We start from the raw sequence: 19,721 nt of genomic DNA, 5'->3' as shown, positions 1-19,721 counted from the left end.
AAGAAACATATCCAGGTTAGAACTTCAATTCAGAAACCAAAGACAAGCATCTCCTGGTGGCGAAAATAAAGTGGAAAAGTACCCATGTGTAAGAAGAAAACACACTTTAAAGTTGTTCTGTAATTCAGATCACATTAACACAACTTCTTCCAAGGAATGCAAGAGATGATATTGCAAAATATGTAGCATCAGCTGAGTGGAGACTTGTTCTTTCTAAAATCACACTGAAGATTGCAGCACTATAAGCTTATTTCCTTGATATTTTTATTTCTTACTATTTGGTATAACATAACTACATGAATTCTTCAGGGTTTTTTACTGTACTTTCAATCATTAACTCTACATGGCTAATTGTCAGCTTAGATGACTTCCTTATATCAATTTTTGTTTTAAAAATAGTGAAGTGCTAGGAGAACTGCCATTATAATTTTAAGACTTCATCAACACATAAGAAATATGCCAGGATATAACAGAATATGTTCAGTCATTCAAGAATTTTAAAGTAGATTGTACCGAAAAAGATGCATTTTGCCTAACCCTTCTATCCCTTACACCAAATAATCCATTTTAATAACTTTAAACTTGTATTTAGCTCAGACACTAATGTCCATACAATCTAATCAGTAGTTTGCACCAACCTGAATCTTCCAACAGGACTAACATGTTGTGAATTTCTTCAATGTCCAATGGGCATTTACTGGAGAGAAGATAACTGCACTCTTGAAGGTAGTAAAACCCTAATTTAAGGTTTGAAAATGTGATTTCCATCAACTATCAACCAGCTCTCCATTATGTTGGATGTATTTTGCATAACCAAGGTCAATACATTTTAAACCATAAATGCTCTCAATAAACAAACTATCTTTACTCAGCAATTTCCCATACTGTTAGGACGGTTCGTATTGATTTGATGCAGGTTTATTTCCTCAAACTGGAGGGTAGGTTCACTTTTCTTCTGCTTTCAGAGACACTCTGCGAATGTGTCTTCAAAACCTGGGAGTGGATGCAAGAGCAATTTTTCCCTGTGCTGACTTACTCATTAAACATATTTATTTTCACGTATGGCAAAAGAAACTAAAAAAGGTAACCCTGCCATTTCCAAGACTCCATTCTAAAAAATGCCAAATGCTTTTACTTTTCAACTGCCTATGTTGCTAATCACTGAAAGTACCAAATAATAAATGGGAAAAATTGTACATACAATTTTATGCCTCTCACAAAAAGCTCTCCTCGTTTCTCTAATTAAGTTACACATAAGCACTCTCAATGGAAATAGCTGTGTTTCAGGTTTAGGCAAAACATCCATGGGAGTAGCCAAAATGTCCATCTATGAAAAACTTTTTTACCTAACAATTTAGTCACTTCCTCAAACTGTAGCCTTTTCCATCGTAACACCAGAAAAACTGACATAGCTAGTTTGTTCAACCTCAAATCCAACGGCTTTGTTAAATATAAATTACCAGGAATAACTGTTTCTGACTTCCCTCAGCTTAAAGCATTTGAAGCCTGACTCTGCATGATGGCGAACACAAAGAATGGAAGTTTTAGGGCTGCTCTATCACACTCTGCCTCAAGTCACTGAGCAGTGGATAAGAAGGGGACTGCTGAAAAAGTTATCCTGCCTTTGCTGGGGAAGGTCCTCTGATGTCGAAGGGAATTTCCTTCCAAAATAAAGGAGCACACTTTAGTCTTTCTCTCATAGACAACATTTGCTATTGTTTCATATCACACTGCGATTCACAACTCTAAAGTAGTCCTACCATTCTTACTTTTTTGCAATAAGAATGTGCAGTGTTCTGACTAACAAGGTGAGAGGTTTGCTTGCCACCATCAGCTAAGGCTTACAGACAAGGTTTACAGTGGGAATTAGTCATGTCTTTAAAAATCCTCCCTTTTCCAAGTAATTAAGGGTGCTGAATTTTGATCAGGCATCACAAGTACCCAGCCCACTCAGCTGTCTGGTGAATTACACAGATTCAGGGCAATTGTTTCTACTTCTGAGTGTAATGACCCTCTCTGCTGTAAGGGTGCTGGAACAATAAAGTAATGGGTCTGAACATGCTTTCACAGTCCTTCAGAAATGCTCCACAGCCACAACTACTGCCATCTCTAATCAGCAACAAATCTGGAGCGGGGCTGTTGTTGCTAGCACAGCCTCTCTCAACTGAACACTTTCATCCTGTCAATAGCTTGGTTTTTGAAGAGAACTGGAACAACATGGTATTCTCTGATCGCAAGAAAGGTCTGGCACGCTAAGTTTAAATGAAACATGACTACCATACAATAAATATGCAACTCATTAATAATTATCATATTTTAATTACTAATACCATGCCTACATTAGGCAGATTGCCCAAAAGTGTATGTCACTGTATTAGCCATGTACCTTATAGCTTTTTCATACCTAAAATATTAAAAGTTGTTTGTCATGCCTTTTTTTAAAATTAGCATGAATTATTAAAACTATTCTTCACACATCTTACTACTACTGTTCCCAATCTTTTATCCTTATGGCAATCTGCAAAAGCACAATGATAAGAATGAAGAAATAAAGATGATGATCATTACAGCATTATAGCACCTTCCCTTATTTTATTATATGTCCTATATAATTTATTATTATATATCTATATACCATTATAGCACCTTTATAGATGAAAAAGCCACTTCCCAAAATGTATCTGCAATATGTTTTAATGAAATAAAATCCCTTCTTAGTCTAGAATTAATATCTTCCACAGTAAAGTTCTGCTTAGAACATTCTGCTTAGTTTCTAGCTTACCAGGAAATGAACTCCCTTTCACAAGAAAAATGAGCATTGTTAATAACAATTCCATGAGTCTTTAAAGCGCCTAGCTCTTTCATATGCAGTTTCTAGCAGAAGAGTTTTATTTGTTGCTGCGGCAACAAATACAACTAATCAAGTACCTAATGCCTCTCCACTCAGTGGTATCATTCCTCTTTGAAGAGTGATTTTTAGACTTAGATGCTCTCAATTCAACAGCATAAAATTAATTTTAAAAACAATAGGCACCACACAAGTCCAGGTCTTTTTTAAAATGGCAAGTCATAAAATCCTTGCCTGCTGAATTATTCCTGATTATTACTGATTACAGTACCTTAAAAAATTGCAGTATCTTCATATGCTATACACACCCAAAATTACAGAACAGGTGTTCTGGTAAGAATGAAAGTTGTGGAACTTCAGAGACATCTACTATTTTTGCTTTTATGTGTGGTCCTTGCTTACTTATAGTAAGAGAAAATACAAAACAAAGATTCGTTGAGATTTTTTTAAGACTTACATTTTTCTAAACAACTTTAACGCGTACCCAGTCGTAAGAAAATACTATTTCAATGTATGCCAGACTGCCATTATTCAGCTCAATGGGAGCAAATAGCTTATGCATTTTCCTAAACATCCAGAAGATGGCCACAGAACCCCCAACAGCCAGGTTTGTTACTTGCCAAACAAAGCCTTCTGGATTTGACATACAGGTTTTGACATACTAAGACAAACCCAATGCACCTGTAACTAACTTGACAAAATTAATACTCAGGATCAGACTGTGTCAGGGAACTTGTGGATGGCTGGACCGTCAACCTCAGTACATCACAGGTTCTGTAACAACCTCCAGGACAGAAACAGCCGTATCATTCTACCATCATTAATACCGCAGCTTTGAGCATGAACACAGGAGCATGGCATCATGTATTAACTGCCAGCAGTTACCTGTCCCAATGCACTCTCCTATCCATTGTAAATCAGGAGAAGCGTGTGTTCCCACACCGGTGGGAGAGGCTATCTCAGATGTACTTGCATTTTCCATGGCAAAACCTACACTGCTGGCAGCGTAGTAACTACTAGCCCCTGTGTCTGTTTGCACCATTAAACACAAGGTAAACTGAAATTATTTATTTCACACCATCCTTGGATTATAAAGGACATAAAGTGTTGCTCTGGTTGCACCAAACAATTTCCCCCAGAAAATATGTATACAAGAACCAAACCAGCTCAATCATTTCTATATAGGAACTTTATTATTAATAGATTTGCCATTGACTGTCATGATAGACATTCTTGTATTTCCTTTACTTACACTGAGTCATATTACAACTTCCAAAATTAGACATATTTCCTCCAGTAGAAATTGAGAGATTTTCTGTGAAGACATACTGAATTGAAATCTCAAGAGTTCTTGCCAATGAGAAGCATATGCCCTTACATTATTAAACAACTACATATCATGTTTCTGTGGTGGTATCCATCTTGAATATTCCACCCGACATCTAGCCATAGAAGAACAAGGGAAACAGCATCATAAGGCACTACATATACTACAAGATACTGGAACACCATACATCAGTAAAGTCAGTATCTAGGAAACAGAGATTTAATCTCTCCTCCCCATGGTGGCTTCAAAAAAAGAAAGAAAATAATTAGTCCCCAAATAATCTGTTCTTTAGACTTTGCAGCATTTCTATATCCAAATTTCTGAGTTGCTCCAATAAACAATGCAGATTTCAGGATTAGGTTTGGTGAGTAATGAGTTAGGCAAAGAGAGAGAAACTAGATGCAAATCACCCACCAAATATTACGTCCCAGAAACTCCCCTAGGCCAAGGTCATTTCAGAAGAGGATTATCAACAGACCTCTTGATTTTAGGGAAAGGTGTACACTGCAGTAGATTGGTTAAGGTGTGTAGTCCACAACGGCCAGTAGCCAACCCTTCTACTACCCTCTGAATGGCAACTCACTACTTCTAAGACCTAGAAAGTACCATATCTGAGATGACAGTTGCACAAACCCCAGCTCTGCAATAGCATTAGAGAAACTTTTAACAAGCCAAATGCTATTCCAGAAAAGGACACTTTAACTCAAAAAGAGACTCTAGCCCTGAAACTTAAGAGTAGGCTAGATCAGAACAGTGAATACTTTCTCAAAGGTCATTAATATTTTAATATCTGTAGGAAAAAGACACCTATAACTGAAGTAACAGTGATCTCCCAGCCATATAAGCGCCACTTTATAATTGAATAGCATTAATTATGTTCACATTCTTCCCATTTCAATCTCAGAAAATATCGTTATTTTGTATTATTACTCATACATCACACTAAAAGCAAATAGATTTTATGAGCAAAGGCAGTATCGGGTAACAGCTGCAGTACTGAGATAAAATTATCTTTCTTAAAGGTTTGATTGAGCTTATCTAAAAATGTCGATCTCAAAATAAATCACAAACATTGATCTCACATAAGAATAACACAATTTTAAAGTTTAGCCTGGAGAAGAAAGGAAAAATCCTCTACAGAATACTGATGAATAGCTTTGTGGTTCGATTAGCAGAACTCATTTAGGGCTAGATGCTCAACTGATCATGGATAAGTCATTTTTACAGAGTAAAGTCTATTTCAGATCAACAACTGTGTATGACTGAAAAAAATACTAAACTATTACATCTTAAAACAAAGTGCTCCACGAGGTGATTGCTAAAAGTCTAGTGTCATGCAGGTGTGCATTCACAGTTCTACAATCATCATCAGAAATGCCTGGTTTCAATGGGAAAATTCAGAGGTCTCTGATAATTGCTAGTGGCATTCTATTCAAGTACATCTTCCATAACCACAATGTAATTCATTAATACTTTCCTATACTGCAGAAGCTTCTAAATGAAACCCCTTTCTCATGTGTTTCAGAGACTGCTAAATGCATTGAAGTAGTTATTTATGTATATATTAAAATTCTCACATCCCACATACTCACAGGTTCATCCATAAAACCAAGGACATGATTTTAGCGGTTTGTTGACATATTCTTCTCTTTTTTTCCAACTAGTTCTACCCTTATTGTTATGAGACTTTTACTCTTATCTTCTTCCCCGTAAAAGATTAACAGAACACAGGCTTTTTATGTTTCACTATTTTATCTTTTTCTTGAAGGGGTAAGACCATGCTTGTCTTAAGCTATGCATAAACATCTTCAACTGATTCTAAGACTATGAGAAATAACCATTTGAGATATTTTGAAGGGACTCAGATCTTTCATTCTTGGAGATATCCAAGAGGAATGGATATGATCCTGGACAACTGGCTCTAGGTGGCCTTGCTTGAGCAGGGGGGTTGGACCAGATGACCTCCAGAGGCCCCTTCCAGTCTCAGCCATTCTGTGATTCTTTATGTTTTGCAGCAATACTAGATTGCAGATGGCTTTCTTATTTACTGATTATGTATTTACTGATTACTCGCCTTTCAAATTAAGAAACAAGAGAGTACTTTTTTTCCTACTGGTTATAGCCAGATACTACCTTTTCTGGGAATCCCTCCAACTGACTTGGATTGGTTAGCAAATAGCTTTGCTTAATGTTAACTTCCATTTACCACCATTTTTCTGACCATCGAATACCAATTTAATTCAAAGCATGAATACATTTGTTTCTTCCCCTCTGATCTGCAGTATACACATGGCCCTAACAAGGATTCAAACATTACTAACAAAATGGTTATCTCTGATGGAAGTCTATGCATAATAATGAAAAAGTACCCATCTCACAGTAGAACACATTAAGTGTCATCAAACGCCGTTACTATGTGTAAAGTGAAACCTCGAATATGCACACATTTCCGATATGCACTCTAAGCCTTAACTGTTCACATAAAAGATGTAAAGCTGTTCACAAAACAGGCAGACTTCACACCAACTTTGCAACAAGCTCTTGCTGATACAGTGCTCACTTTTTCCACTCAAAACACTTATAATTCACTGTTTTCCATATCTTGTTATCTATTTTTCCAGCCTCAGAAGATGGGGGGTGAGATCCTTAGCTATACAGGAGATTTTAACTCTCTTTAAAAGGCCAGAAGGGGAAATAGATGAGCATACATCTGAAACAGCATAGAACTTTTCCTATTTATGATCAGCTGAGCAAGAAGGACGACAGCAATAAAGATGAGTGACCTTGCAATCGAAGAAAACAAATCATGCACAAAGGAAATGCAGTATACTCCTGTATGTTGCTTCATAAACCAAAATCTCCCCTAAATAGTTGATCTGCTACTTTAAAATCCACTTCAATGACACACAGCTGATTGGAGAAGCAAATGAAATCGAGCTTTCCCATGTGGGTAGGCCTCCAGACAATGCTATAAATCACCAAGCTCCAGTGCACTTAGACCATAATTATGGCAGTATTCTTCTCCAGCCTCTCAAAGCTCTTAAGATACTTTTAACACTGAGTATGAAGTCACTTTTGGTTTCTCAGATCTACTGCAGCACAGAATTACTCACACATTGTCTTGATGGGGCTTGGGAGGCAGGCTCCAAATATAAGGAAGTTCAGTTTTAATCGTGAGGAGAACGTAGGAGAGACACAGATATCCACACGCCTGAGCCTCACCTTCCAAAGTTTTCGCGCAGTTCTAATTTCACTTGAAGGGCACAGGTTTGATACCTGGACTGCATAATGAATGAAGCAATAGAAATGAGAGTTAATTCACAGACTGCGCCAGCTGCATAGCAGGCAATGAAGTACTGGAAACTCACTACAAGATCCAAAGCTTATCTTTAAAAATGTAAATTAATTCTAGGACTTGATGGAAAATTCATTTAACTCCAAATATCTGGCTCTATGCGGCACTCTCCCCTATTAAAATACTGAAGAATGAAATTAGAGGATGCTGAAAATAGCCATTGACAGCACATTGTGATCATTTGCATACTGACTGTTGAGCCCAGTCCTTGTCCCATATTGCTTCAAAACAAGATTAGTATTAAAGGTAGCATTAGACTAATACATTTTACGGATGTGCTTGAACCAAAAGCACTGCACAAAACAAGCACTAATACTGGAGAAAGTAGCTACAAGACCTTGTTATGGCTTTTGTAAAGTTGGCCACATGGGATGCTTGTTTGGGTACAGCACAGAATTTCACCTGTCTTACAGCTTTAAAGCTCTAGACACGTCTATTGATTGAAACCCTCTACGATATTTTCTATGTGCAATCTGTATTCTCCCTTTGGAGAACAATAAAACCACATTTCCTTTCAGAATTTTACCTTTTCTGATTCTCCAAACTTTTCACGTTTCTTCATTTTGAATGTTTATTATCATCCTAACACATAAGAAATCACAACACAAAACTGATTTATTTCCTGAAAAGATGTAAAAATCAGGAGTACAAAACCTGGAAACAAGGACACACAACTTAGCATTGATCTGATGCAAGAGTTTAAATGATAGAACCAAAAAGGCTAAAGTGCAAAATGAGTAAAAACTATCAAAGAACAAAAAAAGCCACAAGAAAAGATACTATAAATACACTAGGAAAGGAGGACAAAGTAAAATACAAAACTATTACACCAAAGAGAAGGAAAGCAAATAACAGATGATACAAAGAAATCCCAGTATTCAGTACTTTCACTGCTTCAGTCTTTACAAAAAAATTTAATTGTAGCCAGATGCTTAACGCTAGTGATTTTAAGAGGAAAAACTGCAAGCCAGATGATGGAACGCTGAAAGGTATTCTGATGATTTAGAAACATCCAAGTTGGCAGAATCTTGTGAAATTTACTGTGGAGCACTTCACTAACTAGGTGAAGAAACCTATAATCTGTTAGGAACTGTCTTTCAGGAATGGAGAGGACAGAAAAGGGCAAATACTGTACCTTTCCTCGGAAAAGAAAAAGGGAAGATGTGAACCACCAACCAGAAAGCCTGAATCTGACAGCAGCAAGAATATTTGATGAAATTTTTAAATAAACAATTTATCAACATCGAATGGATAGGAAAGGTGATAAGAACCAGCTGACATGAATTTATCAAGAATGAATCGCATCAAATAAGTCTAATTGCTTTCTCAACTGGGAAACTTGCCTAGTGGATAAGAGGAGGAAGTAGATGCAAAATACTTCAGCTATAGTAAGACACTGTTTACTGTCCTAGATGATACTCCAGTAAACAAATTAGGAAATTACATTCTAGGTGAAATCACTGCAAGGTAGAGAAACATCTGGTGGGAAAAAATGCACTTACTGAGTAGTTTTCAAGGGCTGGTTGTCAGATCTGAAATGGAATCATGAAGAGGTCTGACAATATTTCCGTTAAAGATCTGGATGAAGAAATAGAGAGCACATTCATGAAAATGGACTTAGGATCAGGCTGCAAGGGATTTAAATTACTGTGGGGGATAGGATTAAAATTCCATATTATCTTGATAAATCATCAGAAAACAAGTACTAAAAAGAAATAGTGAAGAATGTTTCATTTGTGAAATAAGTATAAAAACCTGACTCCAACAACAATGACCAGGTACCTTCACCTCCAGTCCAAGTGTAGGACCCAGAAGAGCTGCAGTGTTCTGCACTCCAGGTAGAAAACTCTGGCAAAGAGCTACAGAATGCTGCAAACTGTTATTTTATGTATAAGGAAGCCAGAACTCAATGGAACCTACACAATATTGACAAAGAAAGACAAAGATGTAGGATTAAAGAGTAGATTCAGTCCTTATATTATTATTGAACTCTCACATCTTATTGGTCTGCATCTCCAGACAGTGAATAAATAAGCCCTTCTGAAATTGAAAAAAAATTGTTTCCATATCTGTGTTAAGCTTGGTTACAAGTCTCTAAAGCAGAAAAGCTTGAAAATTACACTCCTACCCATCACAGTAACCCAGTCAGGCAACAGTGGGGCTGCAAATCAGACACCCTGATTGAAGTTGGTTTAGCTCCTTAGAGGCAGATAGACCAATTTACTAGAAATGCATTTAAAAAGAACCCTGTAACTGTACTACTATAATTAATATAAATATGAAAATTGCTCAAAATATAATTGTTATGATCAACATTTGGGAGAGAGGGAATTTGGGCAAAATAGTTTTGGGTATTTGATGCAATTTGGAAAAATGCTAAATCTCAATTCTCTACAAAACAGATCTTCCATTCTTCATTCATGTCTATTTCTGACCTCATCATTTACAATTTCTGCAGTGAATCAAGAAAGCGCCATGGATAAAATTGAATGAGAGGAGAAAGAAAATATTTCTCATTTAAATATCTCCCAGACCACACCATATTAGTTTTCATGTACCATGGCAGAGTACTTTTCATACTTTGATAATTTAGTAGCATTTGCTCCCACCAATGTACACCAGCATGCTATTTTTAAACACTGCTTGTGTTTGACTGCGTCTTTTAAGGGATAACCCTTCTGTTTTGTTATGAAATAATCAGCTACCATGTTTTTGAGTATTTATTTGAGATGCTTTAAAAAAAAAAATTAAACTGCTTTTGAAAACTGGAATAAATTAACTGGGGTCAAGGATACAGAATACCAAATTGTTTTTCAATGACAGATCTGATCTACATCACTGAGGTTACGTTTTCATGAAGGTGAATCCAATCGAACTGCTACCACCCAAAGGAGCAGTTTCACTGCTGCATGTTCCCACCATTTTCATTAAACCAGCCTCTTGTGTCGACGTCTTTATGAGCTAATTCAGCTCACTAAACTGGCAGAAAACCAATGTAACAAAAAAAGAGGTGCAAAGGAAGTAGTTTCTGTCAGCGGGAGAGCTGCTAAATTATCTCATCAACTGGAATGTAACTGCTGTTGTCAATGAACTTGGTCCTAATTGAATAGAAGACCACCTTGTTGATATATACTTCAAATTACAGTTCAGGCTGCATGGTTACATTAAAAAACTAAAATCAATCAACTTACTGCGAGACAGATTCTCAAGGGCTTTTCCAAGTTTTTTGCTCTCTTGAAGAATATGATTTAGTTCATCAAAATCATGGTTCTCCGGTTTTGTCCTCCAATCCCATTTAGGATGTTCTATTGACCTTGGCACTAAATATACACAGATATATAGATGAAGTTTAGATTTGGTCATTCAGGCTTCTACAGCAGAAAAAAAGCTGCACAGTGAGTTTACAAGCTCAAGTACCTTGAGTGGAAATTACTTAACTATTCTGTTTTAACAGCTGGAAATACTTTCTTTCATCAATGTGAAGTAAAAATGAGAACAGCTATGAACAAATGCATACTTGGGATGATTCTTGCAACAGAATTAATTGGCAAAAAGAATTATTAACATTAACAATTTAAATATTAAAAATAATGCAATAATGAAAAATGTAATAAAAATACTGCATATGAAGTTACTTAATTTGTATCAAAATATAATTGTGTGTCCTAGGGGCCAGTAAGGAAAAATGTCAAAATGAAAATGAGTAACTGGTACTTTTGGCTTTTTTTCTAAAAAAGAAGTATTAAAACAACATGTATATATGTTTTTTTTTTTAAAAATCATAAAATGTATATTACACAGTTCATAAAAACAGTGAAACAAAATATGTCCCACCCTATCATCTTTATTCTGACACTTAAACAAACTATCTTCGGCAAGCATACTCCTGAGCTTACAGTCATTACCTATTACCAAAACCTTTGGTTTAATTTTATATTAACAGTTTTCTTAACTGCTGAGCTAATTTTACCTACAACGGCAGGGAAGAACAGAAGGAATTTCTGAGATATGTAGGATCCCACAATGCAGAGACCTGCATTAACCAACTTGAACATTTTGTAGAAATGAAAACAAAATGATGCTGTCTCTGGAACTGCAGTTTAACATGTTCTTTTTGCCATTGTTCTGAGGTAAGTGATCTGCTGCCTTCCACACCAAATACAATCGTTGGGTTGACTCCGAACACAGCATTACTGTGCTGTTGTGAGTACAACGATGCCTACTCCACATTCCCAATAGAAAGAACCAGTTGCATTTTTCAATGGTTGCTAACTACTCACTTAAAAATAACTTCAAAACCAAAGCCTATAACATCCAATATATCCTGGCCAGCTTTGAAATTTTTATTTACTATTTTGACAGCTGTCAACTAATTTATGCTTACAAACTTCATTTCCATTACATGCTAAGAAAGAAGCTTGCAGACTCCTACAGATCATGCAAAAAAAAAGTAGTATCTTATGATCATTTGGAACCTCAGAGTGCATTTATGATGGTATGGGGAAATTATGCTCTGACTTCAATTTCTGGTAGCTATTACAAAATGTGTTAAATAACTGTTGCTATTGAAATTTCCCTTATTGCTCACTGCCTTCTGTGTGAATATAGACTCTCCTCCATTTTGGATCAACTCCAAAAGGGAAAGTTGAAGTCAATAGCCATCTCTTCCAGATAAAGAAATTGGAGAATGGTATGTTTAAGTCAATATGTCACAGAGAACATGATTCCATCTCCTGTAGACATAAACCAAGCCATCTTCAAACTAGACATCTACACAGCCTAACAACACAGAGTATATTCTGATCTGTAACACTCCCCCAGGAACATGGGTAACTATTAGGGAAGTTAATACGTTAGACTTCAATTACACATTCTTGAAGACAGAAGACAAAGGAGACATTGAAAAAGACCTACAGAGATCAGAGTAGGAGGAAAGAGACACTGGAAGCCTCAGTAAGGAGAAGGGAAGAGAGGGGCCAGTTGGTGTGTCAAGAGTCCAGTTCTGCTTTGTGTTCAAAAGACAAGTCACGTATTTCCTTCTGAGGACAATGGAAATAACGAGCTGTGGTGATTCCTAGCAAATACATACAGGCCTTAAGGTGTTAGGGTATGTCTAGCCTCTACTCAAATGGCAGCTTTTAATTTTTGTTGATCCTTTCAAATGGCAATCATTTAATTTCCAATTCCCCACTTTAGGAACCACTATGTTCATTAGAAGTTATCTAAATTTTTGTGTGACCAAGTATTGCCTCCATTCATAGACCCCAGCATAATTAACTTACATTATATAGCACAACTTCAGTATTTGTCATCCTTTTTCTTATTTACAGAAAAAAAAAAGTTCCACCTAGTATTTTTTCCTCAACTTTTACTAATTGTAAATACAAATCGTTAGTAAACTAGAAAAGAAATTCTGCAATGAGGTTTCTCTATTATTGCTCACCTTTGTTTTATATTGAGATCACATGCTCCTTTACTGCCTGCTTTTTCAGCCATCTCATCTTCTCCCTTCAGTGTACCAACACTATACTGTGCAGCATCGCTCTGGCTATTAGCAGTTTGACAGACTTTTCTTTCCAGATATTGAACTTACCACACCACAGAAAACTCACAGTACCATCAAAATACAAACAGGCAATAATTTAATATAGTAAAGCCATGTACAAAGGTGACCAAACCTTAGAGCTTCCAGATTGCAGAAATTTCCCACATTGGAATTAGATACCATGTTAATTTGAAACTAACCACAATTTTCAAAACACCAAAGGACAGAATTTTTGAGAAAGCATACAATCTTGAAATAAAATTTGTTATGGGACAGAAGCTGAATGAACGAATATAAGTTCTACGCAACAGCTGTGGAGCTTCCAGGATCAGCAACTGCTGAGTATATGGACCAACCTGCATCAGGAAAATCTATGTATCAAGGCTCTATCCTTGGAAAGAAGAGAAATTTTCTCAAGAGACAACGGTCTGGTCCCTAGTTTCAGAGAAATGTCCCACAAACACAAGCGGCTTGGACTGCATCTCACTAGAGGGATGGTAGGAAACCAGTCAAAAATAGGTGGAAATTCGCTCTGCATGCTGGTGTATTACAGTCTGTGTTTCAGTGAACCATTCTGTATTTCAGTGAAAAAGTATTAATACAGACATACTGTCATGGAACATTTCTGTGTCGCGATAGATTTTGTTTCAACAATGGGTTTGGCTCATTCTGTTGAATGAAAACTGAGGACAAAGTTAAACAGAACTGACTGAAATTGTTATTACTTCTAGAGAGGACATTGTTCTTACTGACCTACTCTTCCAACTAATGAACAGATACTAAAAGTCAAATCTACTTCATTACATCACGTGGCATGTGTCTGCCCTTTCAAAGTTCATTTTCTGCTTGCTTACACATGTTTTTAAAATAGAAACTTGTATCCTCCCAACTATAGGATCAACAAGCACTGGGCACTTTCCAATGGATGGCTTTGTGTGAAGCATGCAGAAATATATAAGGAACATATGACCCTTTCTTGAGATCTTTTGAAATACATGACATTATTCTGTATGTATGAGCTCCATCATGTATCATTTCCATGCATGTATCACTACACACTTAGTAAAATCCTTTCATAATATTCTGACTTTCCTCTTTATTACACTCACTCATTCCTCAAAATCATCGTATCAGTAATCTTAAATCCCGCATCACATTACCTGCCTCAACCTCATCTCTGTTATTTGAGACATTTATACAACACTTTCTCTTGAAATTATGTGCCTACAGTTCAGAAGATTTATTACATCTACATCATAGCATTTGTATAGAAATATTTAGGTTTTCCTTTTATAGAGCAGAGATTTCCCCATCTCATCTTAGAAGACTGTAAAGACATGCTTTCCAGTATTTGTGATTTTCTGGCGGCATGTCCCCCCAACAAATGCACATCAGATTCACTTGCAGATGTGTTATGAATTCTGTCACAAATCAGCAGACCTTTATTTCCAACTGGATGATGGTACAAGATCAGTATTGTTTTTATCTACATATACATGTCTTTTCAAGACATGATTTGCAGACAGTCAGACCAGTTGCTCAATAAATCCTACATATTTCATTAATACATTGTATGACCATCTTACATCTCCAAGAACAAAAATGCCTGTTGTTATTGAGCATAAAATTACTCATGTACTTAAACCTTGCAATAGCATTCAGATTAGAGTTCTTTGATAGTACAGCCAAACCGGTTTATGCAGTACCCAGACATTAAAAGGCTACAGTCCTAGACTGACCAAGGGCCATCAGAAGTAGATAACATTGTAATTTTAAGTGGGATATGGTGAGAATGGTGAACTGAAGCAGAGTGGAAGGATGATCTGTGATCTGATTTAATATGGAGGTGGTGAAGAGGTCAACTTACTTGGCTTAAAAGGAGATGACTGGGTCTGTTTCACAAACTATTTAGAAACTTTGAAACTTGTTTTTCTTCAAATACAGAATGTGATCATCTAAAATATTCATTAAATATATTTATATATATACACACAAACACACATACGCACACACACACACTAGGAGCCCCAACTCCAATTCTCTTCCTTGCCAGACAACAGCAGCAGCTTCTGCTTAATTCTGGTTTTGCACACATCAAACAAGTGGTCAGATCATTTAGATACCAGGGTTTCTTGTTTTTGTGTTTGTTTCAGGTGCAACTGAGATTGTAACAGGCAGGAGGAGGGACTGGAGAAATCTTTCCAGTAAAAAAGTTGAATGCCTAAGGAAGAGAAATCTGTGCAGGAATAGCATGCAGTGAACATCAGCTCTGCTGAAGGAAAAAAGTATTTCCTAATTCAATAAATCAATTCTCCTGATGTTTCCAAAGATTCCCATCAAATTATAATTCTCAGTTCTGAATAAACTTACAAGTTCAGGGTCATTTGAACAAGACAGTCGTAAGACAAAAGCTCTGCAACAGAACATATTACAGCTGATGGACTCTATTAAATTTTGGGTTTGTTTTGGCAGTTTTGGGGGGCTTTTTAGGTTGTTAGGTTTGTTTGTTTTAAACACAAATCTGAGAGCAAATCTTTAGGCCTCAGCAGGCCTAAAACATTTTGTTTCTCAGGTGAGTCCTTACTACCTCTTTGGAGAGGCTTTAGAAAAAATGTACAGTGACACCCAAAGATGTTTTGACATACAAGCTGAAGGCACAAAAAAAATGGAATACACTGTGCACATATGGACAGAATAATAAATGGCTTCTGAACATGTTTGCTTTCTGCTGATCCAAGTAGTTGAAGGGACATACAGTACTCACTGATTTTGGCATAAACCCAGCAAAAAAAAAGGTCAAAAAAAAGTCATTACTGCTTTGGTTGTTGGCAGAAAATAAGAGAAGCAAGATATGGCAAAAAGGCATATGACTGAAACCAGCCTCTGAGATAGCAATTAAAAATATAGTTCAAATACACAAAGTATTTTGAAAAAGTTGCAGAGATAAGTATTTGCAGGGATGAGTAAGTCATGAAAATCATAGCAGAAATCAAGGTTTAAAACAGTATTAAGGACAACAAAATAGGAAAGGGTGTGAACAGGAAAGCATGGAATCAGGGGATAATTAGGATGGAAAGGACCTCTGAAAGTCTTCTAGTCCAACCTGCTGCTCAAAACTGGTCCAATGAGGGCAGACTGCTCAGACTATCCAATTGAGTTTTGAGTTACCTCCCAGGATGGAGATTCCGCAGCCTCCCTGGAAAACACGTTCTAGTGTTTGACCACCCTTGCAGTACAATTTTTGTTGCCTCTTGTCCTTTCACTACACACCTTCCAGAAGAATCTGGCTATGTCTTCTCTACCACCCTCCAGTGTAACAGTTGATGGCAACAGAGAAATCTCCCCTTAGCTTTCATTCCTTCAGGATAAACAAACCAATATCCTTCAGCTTTTCCCTGCCCATCATGTGCTCCAGCCCTTTTATCATCTTGGTGGACCTCCACTGAACCTGCTCGGTACACCATAGCCTATCGGGACGTACTCCAGATGTCATCTCAAAAGTGCAAAATACATACTGCTGCCTATACTCTTGCCGATGCAGCCTAGCACGCAGCTCACCCTCAGCACTGCAAAACACACAACCACAGCTGGTTCATATTCAAGTTCTTGTCCATTAGCACCCCAGGTCTTTTTGCAAAGCTATTTTCTAGCCATTTACACCCCAGTTCATACTATTGCTCAGAATTATTCCATCCAAGATGTAGGATTTTGCATTTGCCTGTGTTGAAGGTCATGAGGTTCCTCTCAGCCCATTCCTCAAGCCTGTTGTGGTCCCTCTGAACAGCAACCCTGCTACCCAGAATACCAACCACTTCCCACAATTTGGTCTCAGCTGCAAACCTAAAATAACATTCTACCTCATAATCCAGGACATTAAGAAAGACTTTTTAAATGGCGTTGGTCTCAGTACCAGTCCCAGAAAAATGCTGGTTGCTGCTAGTGATCGGCTTTCCAACTGAACTTTGCATGCCCAGTCACAATCCCTTGAATCCAACAGTCAAGCCAACTTCCCACACTCTTGTTGTCCACTTACCCGGTCCATATGTCACCGAGTTATAAGGATACTATGGGAGACTGACAAACGTTTTGCTAAAGTCAAGGTATTCAATGTCCACTGCTCTTTCTTTGATTTCAAGGCCAGTTATTTCATCTAAGGGGACAATCAGGTTGATTTAATCAGGCACATATGATCTCATAAATCCATGCTTGCTGTTCCCAATCACATTTTCCTCCTTCCTGCGGCTGGGATCACCTTCCAGGAACATTTGCTGAATAATCTTCCCAGAGAGTGAGGTTAGGCTGATCAGCTTGCAGTCCCCAAAGCCTTCTTGCCCTTCCTCAAAATCAATGTGATGTTTGCCTTTTTCTAGTCATCAGGAACCTCCCACAATCATCATGACCTTTCAGTGATGATAGAGTGACCTTGCAATGACATTAGTCTCCTCTCTCTCAGAATGAATCCCATGTAGTGGCATGTATTTATGTACATCCAATTGCCTTAAGCACACTCTAAGACTATCTTCTTCTGTTGTGGGTAAAGCTACACTCTCACACTGCAGCTTAGGAACATGGACAGCTTGAGAGTAAGCTTTTCCAACTGAAAAGCATTATTAGACGCCCTTCAGTCCACAAGGACAGATCCTTGAGTCCAGTCTTATTATGGATGTATAAATTACTTCCTTGCTCGACACGTGACCTGGAAGTTTAGAGTGCCCAGCCTCCTCTTTGTCCCTCTCCTGGGACCACCTAAGGACCAGCAAGCATGAAACTTGGTGTAGGCACACAAATTAAGGGAGTAAAAAGATGTCACTCCACTACCTGGGATAAAGACTGAGAACTCTGGGTCTTTAAGAGATGGCATGGAAGTTACTTGATGCATATGACAGAGTCTGAAATGCAAGGGAGAATAACACAGCATGGTGACAGGAACAGCTCACAACACCCTTGGCCCATTGCTGTGCAACATTATGACCTACTGAGGCCACTGGGAGATTTGACTACACTGAAGTCTGAACTACCCCATCTCGCTTTTAGAGGAAAAACAGCAAGCCTTCCATTGCAGCATACTACATCTCTGTTCTCATCTGGTCCACCTAATCACACTCCAAGTTATTAAAAAGACTTGCCTTTACAAAAATTTCAAAAAGCTGCAACAGTAAACAGAAGAATTTGCAAATCATTTTGGAGAAAAAATCTTGTATACACACTTGTGTGTCTGTGTGTACCTATACATACGTATGTATGTATATTGTAGATATATTTACTAGCGTAAAAAAATCTATTCAAAATCAAGTTTAAGTCTCTTCAACGGCCAGTACACAGGAAGCACTATATTTCACTAAGGCTTGCTGCCTCTATTTTTACTACTTCTATTTTACGGGTCATTGATAATATTCCCTTCAGTCACTCCATTTCTATTCTGCCTTTTCTTTCAGTGTACTTTTAAGATTCCTTCAACAACTCTCAGAGCAGTACACCAGTTCTGCTGCCACGGCCCCTGTATCTTGAATAGTATCTAGTTATAATTTATAGTTTTGCTTTGCCTGACCCACTGCAAGCAATCCGTTACTAGGACCAGTAACAGCAGAACAGATTTTACACATGCAAAATGGCAATGCAAACTTAAACATCAAATCATAATTGGTATGTGAACATAAAATTGTGCATGATACCCAGATATTCTTCTCTTTTTCTCATCTACCTAGAATTCTATTCTATCTATTGATGACAACATAGGGTATTATTAAATATTCATAACTCAAGTGAAAGTAAAGCAAGAACCAAACTCATCTAACGTATATATTCAGCCATTTCAACTGCTCATAGTTTGTATTTTATTTTAACCCTAATTCAACAGAAAAATATACTCTGGGTTTGGAGGTATGCACGAATTAATAATGTAGTGAAGCTTTCTTACATGACTTGGACTCCGGTGACGGTGGAGAAATGTTGGACACGGCAAGGTCGCTCTTTGACTTTTTAGGCTTTTTTGCATTTACCTGCCAAGGTTTATCGTAACTTCTAAAATCTCTCCTTGTTCCTTTATTTTCTGTTAAAAGAATCGAATCAGGCAGTTACAACATTTGTAGGGTCATTTTTCAAACACTTAATAAACAATTAATCCAGAAAAAATGAGACCTATCAACCTAAACCAGGGTCCGCTCTTTTTGTTCTGCTATTTCTGATTTTTTGCTAAATTTCATGTATTTCTTCCATTTCCTAAACATCAAAATTTAGAAATTTATTACTATGTTTTTCATTAAAACCACATCTTATTTTAATTATGAAAAAGTCCTTAAGCTCCATTTATTGCCTTACATGTTTGACTGCCTATGCTTAAAATTTTACACAAACAAAAATCTGATTTGTCAGGCAACTAACATTTTGACTACCTATTATAGTCTGAAACATATCATTAGTGCATTTTTAAATACAAAACCAGCATTCTAGTAATAGCTTGTACCACAACATCAAAGCTAAAATTTCTACTTTAGAATCAGAGCAAGTATTTCAGAATTTTTTTTATGTTTCTGAACATCTACAATCATAAATTATTCACACTGGAATTCATAACGTAGTAAGTGTTGGAATGATGAGTATTTAAAAGCGTGTATTATTAAAGAAAATACCTCAATAAAGGCTAATT

At 37.0% G+C, this 19,721-nt stretch overlaps 1 protein-coding gene across 1 annotated transcript in view; it reads right to left on the bottom strand.

Moving 5' to 3' along the window:
• C3H8orf34 (chromosome 3 C8orf34 homolog) overlaps window positions 1–19,721 on the bottom strand; it is a 166,970-nt gene that overhangs the window by 115,210 nt on the left and 32,039 nt on the right. The window contains exons 3-4 of the mRNA XM_040588704.1: window positions 18,993–19,124; window positions 10,722–10,850 (exon numbers count right to left, since the gene is read on the bottom strand). Of these exons, the coding sequence (XP_040444638.1) occupies window positions 10,722–10,850; window positions 18,993–19,124 (261 nt within the window). The remainder of the gene's footprint in view (window positions 1–10,721; window positions 10,851–18,992; window positions 19,125–19,721) is intronic.

This window comes from Falco naumanni, chromosome 3, assembly GCF_017639655.2.
Source record: "Falco naumanni isolate bFalNau1 chromosome 3, bFalNau1.pat, whole genome shotgun sequence".
In the NCBI taxonomy this organism is placed as follows: Eukaryota; Metazoa; Chordata; class Aves; order Falconiformes; family Falconidae; genus Falco; species Falco naumanni.
The sequence above is the reverse complement of the archived record's forward strand: the minus strand, read 5'-3'. Positions and strand labels throughout refer to the sequence as shown.